The 18,379-nt window shown below is 42.5% G+C and overlaps 1 protein-coding gene across 3 annotated transcripts in view; it reads left to right on the top strand.

The window, feature by feature from the left end:
- The window catches only part of dock3 (dedicator of cytokinesis 3), a 158,700-nt gene that overhangs the window by 29,868 nt on the left and 110,453 nt on the right, over positions 1 to 18,379 (top strand). For all 3 annotated transcript variants that reach the window (XM_031901130.1, XM_031901131.1, XM_031901129.1), the window contains exons 2-3: positions 14,349 to 14,432; positions 16,173 to 16,213. In XM_031901130.1, the coding sequence (XP_031756990.1) occupies positions 14,349 to 14,432; positions 16,173 to 16,213 (125 nt within the window). The remainder of the gene's footprint in view (positions 1 to 14,348; positions 14,433 to 16,172; positions 16,214 to 18,379) is intronic.

Raw genomic sequence — 18,379 nt, 5'->3', positions numbered from 1 at the left:
TTAAAAAATGTTTTTATCGTTATGCTTTTTGCCTTAATTTTTGGGGAGACCCCGACTAATAATTTACTTATCTCCAGTGTGTTAACCAACCATCCCCCAGTAATGTCACTAACATCCTGATTTCTTTAGTTATAATAGTGAGAAGAGCACTCTTTCCTTATGATCTTCTGGTTGCAGGTCATAGGCCTAGGCTATTTGCCATCAGTAGCAGATACAGGTACTACAGTTGCTTCATATGCATGGGTGGGTAATGAACTTGCAAGCCTTGATTTATCTAAGAACTTATTTAAGCTTATTTTGCGTAATCCATTGCTCCACCATAGTAAAATTACAGTAATAGCGTCTAAGTTTATTACCCCCATGGGTAGTGAATATTTTTGTGTCCTTCAGTTAGCAGATGATCTAATAACCTATTGTGGCCCAGTATTCTAGGGCCTGCAGTAAGGCAATGTCAGTTTAGAGATGGTTTGAGTTAGTTATGTGATTAGATCTCGGGAATGTATTTCTAGGTTTGCCGTATAAAATGGGCCTCAACATGTAACAAACACAAACAATCATAAGCTTGAACTCTCTGTCAGAGCAGAGATGCAGGATGTTTGGCCTTTTAGATGTGAGTGAACATCATCTTTTTATTCTTTCCACCCACACGTGGCTAAATCTGGACACCAATGCTATGAAACCTGTTTTCATTGGAAGCTCCTTCTTTACTGTCCTTGTTTCCATGCTTAGGTGCTTTGCCAAGGGGGGTGAGCTCCATATAGCACTTATATTGTAGTGTCAACCACTGTGACCTACAGCACTTATACTGCATTTGCCTATTTGTGTCTGTAAGTTACCCTCCCATATAGATTGTAAGCTCTACGGGGCAGGGACCTCCTTCCTCTTGTGTCCTCGACTCTTCACTTATTGCAGCTGTATTTATCTTGTATTTATTGTTATACTTTGTATTTATCTATTATTATCTTATTAATACCCTGTTTGTATTAATGTATTCTACTGTACAGCGCTGCGTATATAAGTAGCACTTTATAAATAAAGATATACACACATACATACATATATATATATATAAATATATGAACAGAGAGCCGCACACACAAGGACTTAGCGATAAAGTGAAAAAATTTTATTAAAAAAAAAATCCAACGTTTCGAGTACTAACTGTACTCTTCCTCAGGGACAAACTCAGGGTTTGTCCCTGAGGAAGAGTACAGTTAGTACTCGAAACGTTGGATTTTTTTTTTAATAAAATTTTTTCACTTTATCGTTAAGTCCTTGTGTGTGCGGCTCTCTGTTCATATATTGCCTCATTTTAGCCAGCACCCAGGGCATTTGAACTTTTATAGGGTGTGCTCCACTCTTCTTTGTATATATAAATATATATATATATATATATATATATATACACATTCATATACATACATTCATATGCCAAATTGCAATATGCAAAAGGTCAGTTTTTAGGATTGTTGGTACATTAGCACAGAAAGCTTGACACTGTATCCTGGGAGGCTATGCTGCGGTTGGCAGGCAGAAGGATCTTAGTGAATGTGCAGAGTGACAGAAAGCAGAATTTGGCTACTAGGGGATGCTTAGAGCTATAGTACTGTAACAGCTGTAATGCTAATGGTTTCCACTTTTTTCCCAGAATGGAAAACTGTAATCTGGCAGATGTATTTGCCCTTAGGGTCTCCTTGTGCATGGAAACATCTGAAAACATAATTCTTTGGCCAGTCTGATCAGATGGCCCATAGGCTGCGAATTTGGCTACTGTTTACCTCCCAGTAATTCCACTTTAAGTGGGACTTTATCTTACAAGGGAAGTAATGACACAGGCCTGGCACTTGGACATCTTACTCCATGTTACTGTTTGGTGTACAATGGGGCGTAATCTCCATGGAGCAAAAATTCCATGGGCCACATGTACGTCCACAGTGAGCAAAGTGCAATATCAAGCCATGTTTTTCCCCTCAGTGCAGCATTTTTTTCTACAGAATTTCTGTGTCATTGTGGTTGAAATGGGGCAACTTGCTTGGCACAGTTGACAAAATGACTACACCTGCCCACGCTTTTTGTTGCAAATCATACTCAATAGCATGGAAGTCAACCTGGCATCATTTCTGGTTTCCCACTTCTTTAGGCACAAGTGGTGCCAGGCATTAAGAGAACCCTGGAGCTACCATCCTGGAGGTGGCGGTAGTTCCTGGGTTCCCCTGCGTCAATAGATGCAACAGAGCTTGAAAAGAAGGGGGGGGGGACCAAGTGGTGCAAAGTACAACAATATGGAAGTTCAAGAAGTGCATTTTTAATGCAAGTACCTTTAAGAAAAGTGGTTTTACTTGACTGCTGGGAAATTGCAGGGACACCGCTGCAATCGTGGAGGTAAGTGAGCTCTATTGATTTCAGTCCTGTAGTAGGGAGTAGTTCAGTGAGGAGACTATGCAAGTTTTGAAAGCCCTCATCCTTCATGGGGGCAGGGTTGGTTCTTGGTTTATTAAGAGGATTTATTAAGGCTAATCTGTGCTGAGAGCATTCAGCAAACTAAAAGCGACATCTTCCTCATCTTTCCACACATAAGTATTTAAATAGGGATTTATATATATATATATATATATATATATATATATATATCATTGCTCTTTTCTTTAAATGGGATACTTTAGTACAAGCTTTGTGTAGGTTAAAAGGCCAATGTAAACAAGTAAATGTGTGGGTTAAGGGTACCCTACCCTGTTGCATGCCATGTTTATCAGCAGGCTGTGTTTGTCCTTTACATCCAGTGTGCCCTTGTGTGTCAGGAACTGAAAAGCCATTAGAGAGGGATCAGGGAAACTGACTGCATTGGCCCTCTAGAAAGAGCACTTGCAGTCCTATATATCATCATTTCTGCCCTGTCTTGCAAGTTGCAGCATACACACATTTCATACAACAGTCACATAAGTGTAACACATAAAATACTGTGGACAGATTTGCATTGCCGTGGGCATGCTGTCTGTGAGTGGGGGAGGAAGCAGACTAATCTCCATGGCCCAGATTAGGGTTACTAGGCTTCATCTCTAATACAGGATACTTATGGAATATATACAACACAGGGCAGTCGGAACAAACATTGATTAATACTAGTTTCCCACCTTTCACAGAGCTAATGCAGCTACAGTATGGATACTAACAGCTTGGCAAGGCTGCTGTGTTAGGACAGTATTTATTATCCTGTGATTAATGTGCAAAACAGGGTGCTCCCAGGGCTCTCCCCTTTAATGCTTCTATTTGCTTAGTCAAACAAAGAGACACCGCTCCAGGAATATTTCAGGATTACTCCTGTATGCGGGTGAGGAAATATGATTGTTATAATGAAATTAGAATGTAATAATCCTCTGGCCGGATGGATCTTCGTCTCCCTCCCTCGTTCGTCTCTCTCCGGGCTCTGTGTGACCTTAATTCATGGAAACTCCTGTGCTTGAGCGGTGAAGGAGAGGCAGGAGGAAACATCTCATCTCCTTGATCTGTCCTTACTTAGCAAATGGGCTAGCACCTTGTTGATACATACAGACCATGAAAGGACTGAAACCTAAAGGAAAACTATACTCCCAGAATGAATATTGAAAGGAGAACTAAAGCTTAACTAAAGATGTAGGCTAGAAATGTTGTAAATTATGTTTTGGGTTTCTGTACCAGCCCAAGGCACCCACAGCCCTTTAGCAGGGAAGATCTGTGCCCCCAAAGATGCCCCAGTAGCTCCCCATCTTCTTTTCTGCTGATTCCCTGCCCATGCTCTGTGCTGCTGGCACTTACCTGCGCTTAGGGGCCCACTCACTATATACTGTATATATAGAATATAAATGTCACAATATAAGGCTGACCAGTAATTAACACAGATGATTACTGCATGAAAGATCTGAAACAAGATTTATTAGCATCAGACTTTAATCATCAGCCCGTTAGGATGAGCTTATATGACAGACAAACATAATTTTCTTTGCTTGATAATTTCCGACGACCCCTAAGCTTAGCTTCCCAACAGTGGCTCAGAGCGCACTGAGCATGTGCAGAAGTGTCCTATATGATCACCCCCTGTGACAACTTTAAAGGACTGGATTATTACTACTATAGAGATGTTGAACCTTTAAGCTGGTTCAATAAGTTCATTGTATAAAATATGGCATGTCTAGCCATATTCATTTTTAGGGGTTAGTTCTCCTTTAACCAACAGATAGTTTATATCATATTAAGTGGCCTAATAAAAATCTTACCAAACCGGAATATATATATATCAGTAAATTTTGTCCTTTTACATCTTTTCCTTTGAGTCACCAGTTTGGAATCACCAAAGTATATTTTTATGAAAATGGTTTACTTAGATGAAGGTGGAGGGTTTTACATATGAGCAGTTTTATGCAATATATTTTTATAGAGACCTACATTGTTTATTGTATATTTTTCTTTAAAGTGCATCAGTTTTGGGGGGCAGAGAGCCACATTATTTGGTTCCTAGCTTCTCGAGGCATACAGTTCCCATCTCTTAGTGCTCACCTGATACATTTTAAAATGAATCAAGGTGCAAGCTAAGACTGGGCAATGTTGGTATGGATATATGCCGGTCTCTAGGTGGCCATACATGGGCTGATCAGGTCAGGATATTGGTCAGGATTTGCAGGGCACAAACAATGTATATAGAAAATAACAATACCTGAATTTTTAGTTCTGTGAGACCTTTGAAAACTAAATTTACAATAATTATATCAAACTCCAGGCTAATGAAATGCTCTTCAGAATCTAGTAACCACACAGAATAAAAACGTAACCAGAATATGTAACAAAACGCGTGGGGGAAACCGCATGGAAACAGCAAGTTAGCCCCACCCAGTGGAAACAGCTGTGCGGGGTGACTGAGCAACCTGAGATGCAGCTGAGACGCTGCACTCCCATTTAACTGATGCTGACAGTTCTTTTAAAGCAGAGATCCATTTGGAAAGCTTATTTATCCATCAGTGTTGCCATACTGTCTCCCTGTCAGTGCATTAGGACTAACCCATGTGCCATTAGATGTATCACTGGACTTTTAATTGTTGCTAGCCATACAGGCAATGATCAGAACATTCCAGATGAGCTTGTTCTCTCCAGTCGCCTACAATAAAATAGCAAGATGGTGCCTAAAGAGCCTTTGGGAGATTAATGGGAGATATTGTATAGCATTTCCCATATTAAGAAATAAGTATCCTCTGGAGACAGTTCCTAGTAATTTGCTTCAAAGTCTTTTCCTGTGGAGACAAAGCCACACATGGGCCATCACCCTTAGACAGTTTAATAAAGACTGGAGAAAGGACAACAGATATAACAGTGAATACCATAAAGCAGCTGTTGTGCTATAGCAGTGCTGTCCAACTTCTGTGGTACCGAGGGCCAGAATTTTTCCAGCCTATGTGGCGGAGGGCCGATAATGGAAGCCAGTTTTGACCACTCCCCCTTTTTAAACCACACCCACTTGAAACCACACCCATGTTATCACATGACCATACCCAATGGTACAGCAAAAGCCTGCCATACTCTGCCTGCCCTACCCTGCCTGTGTGTGCCAAACTCTGCCTTCCCTACCCTGCCTGTGTGTGCCATACTCTGCCTGCCCTACGCTGCCTGTGTGTGCCATACTCTGCCTGCCCTACGCTGCCTGTGTGTGCCATACTCTGCCTGCCCTACGCTGCCTGTGTGTGCCAAACTCTGACTTCCCTACCCTGCCTGTGTGTGCCATACTCTGCCTTCCCTACCCTGCCTGTGTGTGCCATACTCTGCCTGCCCTACCCTGCCTGTGTGTGCCATACTCTGCCTGCCCTACCCTGCCTGTGTGTGCCATACTCTGCCTGCCCTACCCTGCCTGTGTGTGCCATACTCTGCCTGCCCTACCCTGCCTGTGTGTGCCATACTCTGCCTGCCCTACCCTGCCTGTGTGTGCCATACTCTGCCTGCCCTACCCTGCCTGTGTGTGCCATACTCTGCCTGCCCTACCCTGCCTGTGTGTGCCATACTCTGCCTGCCCTACCCTGCTCAGTGATGGCACACACAGGCAGCATACAGTGACACAATGCTGGCACTGCTCCTACAGTCTGCACAATATTTATATATTAAAAAAAACTTTTTAATTGCAGTACCACCTCAGTATATGTTCTTTTTGTAGTGTGCAGGGATTATTTGTGGGTTTCTACTGCTCTGAGGTGTGAAGAGGTGAACAATGGGGGTGATTACAGCCTGAGCCTGAGGTGTGAACAATGCAGTGGTTGAACAATGCAGAGATTAAAAGGTGTGAACAACACAGGGGATTACATATTTAAACAATACAGGGGGATTACAGCCTGAATCTGAGGTGAGAACCATGCAGGGGGGGGCAATTAATCACAATACTGATACCATTTAACATTGACAACTACACAGTTTGGGAACCTGTGCCCAGCATGTCAGGGCTAGAACCCAAGATAACCAACCATGGCTAACTTTTTCCAAAAGTAGTCAGCCAAGTGATAAACTGCCCCTGCAGAGCAAGGTGCTGAACTATGTAAAGGTTACACTTGCCTGTAAGGTGTACCCTGTTGCAGCTTTTGCCATATTTTATCAAGTTGGTTGCAGTGCCCTCAGCAGTAACACCTTGGCGGCCAGTGTTGCTCTGGTACTTGTATAGTCAGGCAGCAGCTTTATAGATTTTGACAATGTGGTTTCTACGCTGTCAAAATCCATACAACAGCCTCCTCTATCAGTGTGCCTGGTGGGGGCAATCTCAGTGAGTCCCGCAGACTAGAAAGGTCGACATCTCTGCATGTGTTTGTGAATAATACAGCTTTTTGTGCACCATGCAGCAAGTGTTTTTTACCTTTTGTCCCTTTAAGGAGGCAGGAATGGGGAATGCCAGTAATGGTGCAGGTAACGGCATTAAAAATTGGTGGAGGGTACAAGATCTGCTTCACATTTGCACATGCCCTGTGTTCATCCCTCCTAAAATAATAATAAGCAATAGTAAGCATTGGGTTCTGGCAATTGCACAGGCTAATGATAGCACATTCTGAGCAAGATGGGCCTGGCAATGTGTGAGTTCTGGCAAATGCCAGAGGGGCTGCTGCAAGATTCCATAGACAGATCCCTGTTCTAGACAATAACTGTGGCTCTGGGGCTTCTCACTGAGCTTCCAAGAATGCCATTGCACAAAGGGTTCCTACCTCTGGGCATTCTTACTTATTTGTAGTGGATTTTCATGCATTCCGTCACACAGCAATGAATGGGTTTATTGATTTGGGTCTGCCCTGTGGGGCCTGTACCCATGGGTGTGAGCAGAAAGATATAATCAAGACCATTTTTTTCTGCTTTCAGCTCTAATATCCTTTCCTGTGGGTACAGAGCCACGCAGGCCCAAACTGGCAATCTATGGATTCTGGCAAATGCCAGAGGGCTGATGTAAGATGCCATAGACAGTCACTATTTATTGGGCTAGTGAGGGGCTGTTTGGGCATATTTTAAATCTCAGTCCAGACCTGGGGCCATGGGGCAAAGTTAAATCGATTAAGACTTCCAGTGCTCTGAGTAGAAATAGATGAAAATCCACCTTGCATCTAAACACACGCATGGGTATGTACCCTTAAGGTGGCCACACACAGGCAGATTTAAGCTGCCGAGTTTGTAATAAGATTGTTTGGCCCTGGGGCATTAGGGTGATATAAGGTGGGCATATTGGGGGAAAGATTTGCTTGCCAAACAAGTGAATCTTACTGTGAATTGGCACCTTTAGAGTGAGAATGAAACCAGGGAGACACAAATGAGCTGTTGTTAAGTTCATGTACCGGTGCAGATTGTTGGTACCAGGTGAGAATTAATAAGCCTCATAGTGCAGGTGCAATATGCACTCATTCTCCTCTGTGTCAGCCAAAGGGAAAGCAATAATTATTCTCTGTGTAAGATCTAAATTCCATTAAGGAGTAGAGAAAAACATATGTAATGACTTATTTCATAAAAATGCCATTGTATCCTGCAGGGAATTCTGACTGATTTTTTCTGTTTGAATGGAATCTGGCCTCAGATCTTCAGTACAATGTCTATGCAGGGGTTTGTACATATAGATACTCAGGGGTTCTTACATATTCTAACCTGGCCCATGTACAAATGATCTGAATGCTGTTTCTTTCTACACTACTGACTTCTATTAAGGGTCCTCCACAAAACAATCTACATTTTACATTTTTCAGGGGACAAGGAAAAATGGTATACAATACAGGAAAATATAAAATCCGGAAAATTCATTCTAAACTATATATTGCAGGGGCCACAAAAATATAGTGTAAAATGAGGGAAAACGTAAAAAATCAGGGAATGTAAAACTGAGGTTTCACTGTATTTACATAATGAAAGGTAATACCATTCTAAGCAACTCTGCAATATACATAGATTAAACATGATTTGTAAATGTAATCACAGAGGAAAGCAGTGTTTGTTTATCCCACTGATAACTCTGAAACCATGAAGCAGAAGCAGATGTAAAACTCCAAATCAACGGCTACATTGGTTCCACAGTCAGAACCACCAGTGCAGAGAGGGCAGCATATAAACATCCAGAGGCTTTTAATTGCAGTTACATTTTAAGATATATTTAAATCCATGGATTTTTTTCAGAATTCATGGAAACAAATATGGGATCCGTTATTGGGAAACCCGTTATCTAGAAAGTTCCAACTTACAGGAAGGCCATCTCCCATACACTTGATTTTAATCAAATCATTTTTAAAAATAATTTCCTTTTTCTCTGTAATAAACAGTGTACTTGACTTGACAGTGTCTGTAATAGTAAAATATTGTATTTGATCCCAACTAAGTGATATTTGGGGGCAAAACAATCCCATTGGGTTTGTTTTATGTTTAGATTTAACGTTTGATTTTTTAGTATGGTGATCCAAATTGTGAAAAGACCCATTACCCGGAAAACCCCAGGTCCCAAGCATTCTGGATAATAGGTGCTATATCTGTAATTGTAAGATGCTTAGAAATATAATCTTGTGGAGGCATCCCTGTGTGCTATTACCCATAGAACAGTGGCTGTTGAACGTTTTTTTGGCTAAAGCCCCACTTGAAGGTCTATTCTCTGAACTGGCCCCAATTGAAGATTGAACCTTTAGGTTAGGACCCCCTTAGCTCATGAAATGGGTCCAGATATAGGAAAACATAAGTTTATCAGTTCTTCAGTCAGATATAGTCACCCCAAGTCTTACCCAGATTTTTTAGTTGGGTTTTCAGGTAAATCTAAAGACAAAATGGTTATTCTCCCCAATTGTTACACTTGCTGGCCTTTAGGCTGACCCTTCCCTGCCACTGCTGCAAACCACCCCAGGGCGGCCACCCTTACAGTTTGGGAACCATTGCCTTGGGGTGTGCCCAGTTTAGGGTTGTCACCTTTTCTTGTGTCCCTGATGACATGGAGGCGGGTGGAGCAGGGGTGGGCCAGAAAATTTGTAATACCAGCCCTAGCCCTGGCTCGTATTATGCCAGCTAGGCTGGTGAAAAGGGCCATATGGCCACCCTAGCCCAGTTAGGGAATGCATGTCTCATGTTTGCGTGTGCTGGTAGGTGAGTGTATTATGTATACACTTGGCAGTGCTAGAGTACACACTTGTTAGTAAATGAGACACTATACCCATACCTCTATGTATAATTGCATGGGAGAGTAAAGTTCTTCAGTGTAGGGGGGTATATTGGGGGAATGTGTCCCCTAATGGCCAACATGAACAACATTCAAAATAAGTTTTTTTTTAATGCAAATTCCCTTGAAGAGCGACCTACACACCTGTTTCTGGAATAGAATTCCATCAAGGATGTGCCTTTCTGAGACACTTTCCTTCAGAGACATTTGCATGTCAATCAGAGCGGTAATGTGAGTGAAATGTGTAATTTTAGAGTTAGATTGTTAAATTGTAAGGGATGTTGTGATGCATGTCACTGGGAACAGTAAAATGTGAATAATGAAGGGTGCCGCTCAGGGAAATTTAACTCTAACAATGCACCAAAGTTCTGTAGCTTAGTGAGTGTGGTGCATCATGGGAAGCCAATGAGTGACTGGGGTGTGAGAACTTGCAGGAGTATTAAACATTCACAGATGGCCGAAGGGCAGCAAAGCGCTGCAGTGCTTGAGGTACCTCTGATTTCAACCAGGGCACTAGAGCTCATTTACAATTTCACCCACATTCAAAAATGGTGCTCTAAAATGGGCACAGTGGAGAGTGCACGTTAACGCCATTCATTAAGGTACTGCTGCTGTGGCTCCTGCCCCGTGCTTGCTGATGCTTCCATCCTGCCTCATCGACAGAAATAGTACACAACTGTGCCTACTGGCACTCGGGAACCCTGAAACTACAGGCACCCTGGACCTGGAGGTAACTGCGGGGTTCCCTTGATGGGTTGTATCAATAGGCATGCTAGATTTGCACCCAGTGAATTGAACAAAAGTGATACAATCTCCTCTTTGGAAACGGTCAACCCAACTTGCGGCCTATGTATGTGAAAACGCTAGCTCAGTGGTAGCCATTGTGACACATCTGGTGCAACTCAGAGTGTGGTTTAATTGGAAGCTCCATCATGGCAGAGACTGAAGTCAATGTTTGAACATTTTGCATTAAGCGCTATAGAACATGCCAGCACTTTCTAATAAAAATAATAAAAAATGGGATATTCATGAATGTAAATATGCCAAAACAGAAAATTCTGTTCATGTAACAACCATAGAGCGTTTTCTCTCTATTTAAGGTAAAACTACTAGGATATAAACCATATCTATAATTATTTTCCTTTAAAGCAGAGTATTCATGAATAGCTTATTGGAAGCTGCCATGTTGTTCGTCTCATCTAAGCTATTCTGTATATTAACTATCGTGAATGCCACCTAGTGCTGGAAAAGAGATGGTGCATTTCTATTGGTGGCTATGGAGAATTCTTCTCTTGGTACCAGTGATGTGACAGCAACCTCTCCTGTATAAATGCAGATAATCAGATATTAAATATTTGGTTCCTGTATAAAGCATGGGAGCAAAAATTTAGATGAATATTGCCTGGCAATTTTTAGATTGTGGTAAATGCCAGAGGGGCTGCTGTAAGATGCCATAGACAGTGACTATTTATTGGGCTGTTGAGGGGCTGTTTGGGCCTCTGTGTATTTTAAATACCAGGCCTATATTAAAATCCCAGTCCAGGAGCATACACATGCTCGTTACATTTCTAGCTTGGGACTGAGACCTCACAAGAACATTTATAATGTCTGGGCCTTGTTCCTGTATTGACAACAATTCATGGCTGCAAGATCAATTCAGGGAACAGCAGTTCAGTTTATTATGTGTGTTCAGCTTGAGAATGAGAGTCGGGGGCTCTGCAGTATGCCCTTGTTTTATAGGGTGTGTGTGTGTTACTGAAGCTTAGCATGTATATGAAGGGGAGAACATTTATGTATTCAGAGCAACACACGCCATTTCCCTCTGTGCATGAAGAACAATGTATATAAATGTGTATTCGCTGTACAGAGCCGCAGCCTCTCCTGCACACACAGGAATATCATTCAGTTGTGTAGAAATTGTGTTTTGCCTAAATTTCAGGCATACTTGCCTATTGATTTCTGGTATTTACCGGTACCCTGTAATCTAATACTGCTAATACTGGCTCTACTACAACTTCTGTACTAGACTACAACTTCTTGCTTCCCAAAGATAGCCCGGCATAGATCTGGGAGTTGTAGTAGAGCAACAGCGCCAGAGCACAGATTACTTAAAGAGACAAATGCTTATTTTGTGCTCCCCTGTCTGTTGTAGTTGTTTCAGCTGGGGTTGACGGCATCTGGATGGATGTGAGTCTACCCTGCGGCCACTTCTTCTGCATCAGATAATGAGCATGATTCACTTTTCTGCATAATTGCTAAATTCTCAGAATTGTTTGCATGACTGAGCAAATTGCTTGCCCTTGTTTAATTCAAAGCCTATATTGATGATCGGTGTGACTGTGTAGAGCCGGGTCCCCCAAACTAGCATGGAGAATTCCCCCAACATACATGTTTCCTGGATTAGCCACATGGGGCGGGGGGAGGTCAGTGTACATTAACCCAACACTTACTGGTGCACAGATGTGCCGGGTACTACTTTATATGTCATTTTTTTGTTATTTTAGTTATTTTCCCCATTCATTTCTTGACAGCCTTGGTTAAGTTCTACCCCATTGCCCTGTTCTCCTCCTTATTCTTTCTTTAGAGCATTTAAACAAACATGGCAGTTTCCAACAAGCTATTCATTAATATTCTGCTATTTATGAAAAACTAATTATAGATAAGGTTTCTATCCTAGTATTTTTCCTTAAACAGAAGAAAACTATAAGTTGTTATATGCACAGAACATTCTGTTTAGGCACGAACATCACATATCATAATAAAAATATATGTTCATGAATATTACATATTATGGCATATTCCATACAGTTTAACACACAATGTACATTCATTGACTTCGGTCTCTGCAACAATTGAGCTTACAATCGAACCTCCCCATTGCAGTCAACTAAACCCACCTATACATTAGGAGCCAAACAACTTTCATGTATAATTTTGGAGTGTGGAAGATATGCTATGCAATAACAAGAAGAACATATAAGTGGCCTTTTACAAATGCAAAGTGCAATTTTGGATGCAAGTAGTGTTGTTTTTACCCACAATGCAGCATTCCCTTTCCCCCATACGTCCTGTGTCATTTTTACCATGCTTCGAGTTACTGTGGCAGTGTCGGACCAGGATACCAGGAAAACTCCCGGTGGGCCCAAGTGTCAGTGGGGCCCTCCTGCTCCTAGCCATTTGCCTTGTATGCTTATACCATTGCCACTACTCAATTCTATATGAGAAGAAACAGAAGAAATGAGGGAAAGGATAGATAATAATATGTAAAAAGAAGTAATTAAGAGATTAAAGAAAGTGAATGATCAGAGAAGGGGAGATTGGGCCTAAGGTCTAAGGTTTTCTGGTGGGCCCTTGGCACCCCAGTCCGACACTGCACTGTGCTCAGGTACTTCAGAAGATCATTTTAGGCAGGGGGCCTCTGGGCAATCAATATTCGGAACTGGGACTAAATATTTTGGCAATCTAACAGTCACCTTTTTCACCATCTCAGATTGGTTGCATTTTGTTGCTGCTCCCACTTGTAGTTACTAATGCTGATATCTCTATATTATAATAAACAGCTGTTTCATGGTACAAACACCGACTTTTTTAAGTTCAACATGCAACATTCTAGCCTTTGTCAAACATTGCTTGATGAATGGTGTATATACTGTTGTTCCAAAAACATTTCCTCCCCCCAGGTCTGGACTAGACTTCAAAACAGGACCTGGCATTTCAAGTACATAAAATGACCCCTGCCAGCCCAATAAAGAGTGGCAAACTCTATTTTCTAGAATCCATATATTGCCAATGGGCCTGCTCCCCCCCACCAAAGGCTCCTCAGAAGCCAGAGACCCAGGTCATACACTAAAACTGTTGCTGAACGCAAGGTACCATAGAAGCTTCTCCCAATGCTATTTCCATGGCGAGATGCTCTGAAGGGGGAAAGTTAGTCACGAGGTGCTATTTCTGATTCTTGGTTATTATAGATTTGCATTGAATTTGCTATATCTGATGTTTACTTGCCTCTTTCTAAAACAATTCAGGGGCTGGGGTCTGAGCGATACGGCTGAGCCTCAGCAGCGAAGGGGTCAGCACTGCAGCATGTCAGTGTGTCACGGGGGAAGAGATATGGCGCTGACGCACTCCATTTGGTAGCAGATAGATAGCTGTGCCGACTTACTGCAGACACCAGAAAAAACCTTAGGTTGTTAACTGTTGATCTCATAGTCCTGTCACCTTGGGTCATAGCCCACAGCATGGTGGTATCCTGAGACTCATAAACGCCTATCCTAACATATCAGTGCTAAATTATCAGCCCTGTGTAACTGCACCACAAATACACAAACCCACAGATTCTATACTCCAGACGTATCCAACCTGCTGCCTTTCAGCTGTTCTTGTACTACTTCTCTCAGCCTCCTGGGATTTGTAGTTTAGCAGCTGCTAAAAAGCCAGTGATTGGCCATCCCTATTATACAGCAACTCAGAGCCTCAGTAGAAAAAGCAGCCATACAATGCAATTACAAAAAGCGACTAAACAGGGCCGAGGGATTAGCGCAGACCTAGCACAGCTTCCCATATACGTACAGACACACACATAACCACTGGTTGGACTGTAAATTACAGGTACCCTGCTAATGCTTAGGCCATTGTTATGGAAGCAGTATGGGCACATATAACCAATGTCTCTTCCTTCTTTCAGTGATATGTAGCTTCCGTGGATCTGTGCCTCAGGGCTTGACGCTGGAACTGGGGGAGGCCGTTCATATCCTGGAAAAATGTGAAGGTGAGAGAGTTGTGTTTGGGTCTAAATGCTCATTGACGGGGTTATGTAATAACAGGTGCGAAGTGTATTTATTCTAAACAAACGACCATTGAGTGCTGCCTGCTAGTGGATTGCTATGGGATATTAGCACTGGTGCACCTTTGCTCCTGTTACCTCCTCTGCATGGAACAAATGTGGGGTAATCTAACAGTATCTGGCCAAGATACCAACAGCCTCAATAGAAAAGTCTTTGTATCATCTGTCTTTCCTGCCATGATAAAGGTATACAACTGACACCTGGGCTGACCATGGGTTTTCCTCGTACCCTAGTGGGCTAGTTCAACCCTGAACATATTTAATGTGAACTCCACCCAACCCAAGTAAACATAATTTCATTCAACTTTGCCAATTAAATTTCAATGATTTTAAATGTAATAATATGGCTTGGAACGGTTCCCTAAGCCTGGCCCCCTGTTCTCCTTCTGATCTGACTGACTACTTTGAGACTCAAATAAAATGTAACAGTAGCCGACTTTCCTCAGCCTGCCTTCAGCCTGCATCCTCTCAATCCCACAATTCCCTGCACACGTGATGTCAATAAGGAAAGGAACATCACCGTGCAATGCATTGCGGATTATGTACTTCATGCATGCTGTCTGAAAGCTGTGGAGAAATTACAATTTGTAACATCAGTGTTTTAGTCCCTCCACCACTGCCAGGATTTCATATTATGCAGAAAGAGAAGAACTGTTTTGCAGCTGGATTTTAGTATATAAAAATTGTATTTATTCATACTGTTTGGGGTTGTCTCTTTAACAAATTGTGGTTCGGAAACCAGAGTTGCCTTTTAAATTGTGTTTGCTTAGACTACAGCTGAGCTCTGCGTTCAAGTGCATGCTAATGAACAGCAGCACATGTATTCATTGGCCTTTTTTATCCATTCCTGTGGGTCATTGAACATTGGGTACAAAGGCCATTGCCAAATGCAAGACAAGAATTATATGTGTGTTGCCATGAAGTGAAATGCGTTGGGGCGCAAGCAGCATGTGAATGCCTTGGGCGCATTCTATTAACCTGCTTTCCTTTAATGCAGTAATCATGTGTTTCTGTATACATGAACTCTAAATATAGATTGTGGCAATGCTACCCATATCTATTGCTTGCAAATAATTTATCTGATAAATGTCCTGTTGTCCTGCATCCTGGCCAGGAGATGAGACTCCCCTGCCGTGGGACAGACGTGGATTTACTGCATCAAATATTCTAGGCCACTGCTGATGGATGTTAATCACACTGTGCCATTCTGTGCCACTGTCACCCCCGCTGACAGTCAGTGGCCATCCTGGCACTCTCAGCTCCGTCTTTGTATAATTCACTTTTAGGTGTCTGAGTGTGTCCTTGTCATCTGTCACACCTTTGTGTCATTCCAATGTCACCGGGATGCGGCATCTTCCAGCAGTGCTTCTCATAGGGTCTGACAGAATGAGTTAGCCACAGCGGCAGCTCCAACATCAAAGGCTAATCTCACCCCGAGAGAGAAAGAGGGAGATAAAGCTCTCAAACCAGAAGGATAAATTTAGGTCTGAGTGCAGCCTGTACCCTGCCAAGCACTAACTGGCTGCACTTTCCTTGGAACTGTGTCCTGTCAATAACATGGCCATAGAAATGTCTGGATGTATAAAGGGGAAATAAAATAAAGCATATTCTGTATAATGTCACTGGAATGTCGCTCTTTCTAACAGAGTTTCCCTTTGCTTCTAGGCTGGTACAGAGGAGCCTCCATTAAGAACCCAAACATAAAGGTAATGTGTGTCATCCAAGCCAGTTCTTTCAGTTTAAAAGCAGGGAAAAGGGAATTTGAAGTAAAAGTGCCAGCAATTTCATCCATTCCCACAAACCCACATCTTATGTTTTTTGTTATTTCTTGCACTTAACAGTGCAGGGGGGGGTTAGTCGCCTGCGGTAGCAGGGATCTATAGCAGGCGTGGGGTCTTACAAACAACACTGAAATGGCTTTCTACTCCAACAATAAGAGTTGCCGGTGGAAAGCATCTCTTTGATAGTCCATCACGTGAAGTTTCCTTCTGCAGGCAACTTTGTGCGACTTCGGAAAAACAACTGATGCAAAGGGCTTTCAGCACGGGTGTGCCTATCGACAAAAACCCTGGAGCTACCATCAAGCGGAGATAATTCCAGAGTTTCCTTTTGTGCCTTTTGGCCATAGATACAGGTTATTTACACCCAGTGAATAAAATGCAAACATCAGTGATAGGGGCTCTGCAAAAACCTTGGATGCAACGCACAAAAGGAAACTCTGGAATTATCACCGTTTGATGGTAGCTCCAGGGTTTTTGTCGATAGGCACACCCGTGTGCCATTTAGAAGAGATGGAATGGATGCACTGAAGCCGAGCACAATTACACAGAAATTCAAGAAGCAACTTTGGACATTTTCTTTAATGAAAAGTGTCAATGCACACTACAATTGCATCCATTTTTGTGCAAATGTACTTTTAGCTGAGATATTAAATAGGCCCTAAAGGGTCAAACACTGCACCATTATATGTTAGATATTGAACAGTGGGTTGAAATTACTGCCACCTTGAATGTGATGGTAGCTCCAATTGCATATAATTTGACTTATCAGGTGCAATGGTGGGTGCTACCCAGAGGTTGGCCAGGGGTGTGATGGAAAAAACGCATTGCATGTAAAAAGCATGGCAAATTGGGCTCAAAATCACACTTTGAACACTGCACTTGAATAAGCCCAGAGTGGAAGGGGAAACTTTTTGGAAGTTTAAACATTAAGCAGATTGAGGTGACAGCAGTATTAGCAGTAAAAAAAAATGGAAAGTAAAAGGCAAAGGGTTGGAGATCCATTCCATTATGACTGAGGACAGCTACCATGTGTAACACATACAGGGAAAGGGTAGGTCTCTCCCCCAGCTGCCAGATTTGTACCTAGAGAGGTATCAAACAGGGGGCTCATTTATAAACATCAGGCAAATTTGCCCATGGGCAGTAACCTAGAGCAACCAATCAGTGATTGTCTTTTTTCTACCACTTGCAGGTTTAACAATGAAAGTTTAACAATGAAAATACACATTTGATTGGTTGCCATGGGCTACTGCCCAGTTGCAAATTTGCCCAGTGTTTATAAATGAGCCCCCTGGTCTCATTTTCTGTCACCCTGTTCACATGTCTCATCCCATCCTACAGACCGTAATAAACAAACCCGCTGCTACCACGCTGTCATTTACACTGCTTAGGCCTATGGCCTAAGACCATGGGGAACGGTGCTGAGGAGACCTCTAGCTTTGTTCAGAAATAGTAGGATTGCACAAGGAGGGCAGCTAATCCTCTGCCTCCCAGGCCAGCTTCGCTTTTCTTTAAAAAAAAAAATCTTTCAATCATTCCTGTTTTACCTGACTTCTTTCCCTTCACTCCATCCCTGTTTACCACTAACAGTCATATATCTACCAAGTATTCTCATAAGCAGCCAGAGCCATGCTATGTCAGTGTCGGGGCTGACACCAACCTGATGTATTCTGTCCCTTCAGTGTCACTGAGCCGTGTGAATCACCATGCCACGCCTGCACCCAGCTGTACATTTGCATAAGAAATTGCCCGCTCGTTAACAGTTCATTAGTGCTGGTGAAAGCTGCGATTCTATAAAAAGGAGCCAGGGAAGAGCCCTGCAGAGCAGATTGTAGCAGAGTGCTGCCCCAGTGCGTATACTGTATCTGCTGCCCATTTAACACACTGGAAGCTGACGTGTCGTCTTTCCCATCAGACTGAATCAGAGCTAGCTAGTTCCCCAACATTATATTTTGTACAGAGGAAACAATGAGGGTTTGATTCCATAGAATGATCATGGTATGCTGTGTATTGCCAGATACAAAGTCTTCTCTTCGCTTAGTTACTAACTCCTGAACTATTCTTCATCACTAAGAGAATCTCAGATCCAGC

Source organism: Xenopus tropicalis, chromosome 4 (genome assembly GCF_000004195.4).
Source record: "Xenopus tropicalis strain Nigerian chromosome 4, UCB_Xtro_10.0, whole genome shotgun sequence".
Lineage (NCBI taxonomy): Eukaryota > Metazoa > Chordata > Amphibia > Anura > Pipidae > Xenopus > Xenopus tropicalis.
The sequence above is the reverse complement of the archived record's forward strand: the minus strand, read 5'-3'. Positions and strand labels throughout refer to the sequence as shown.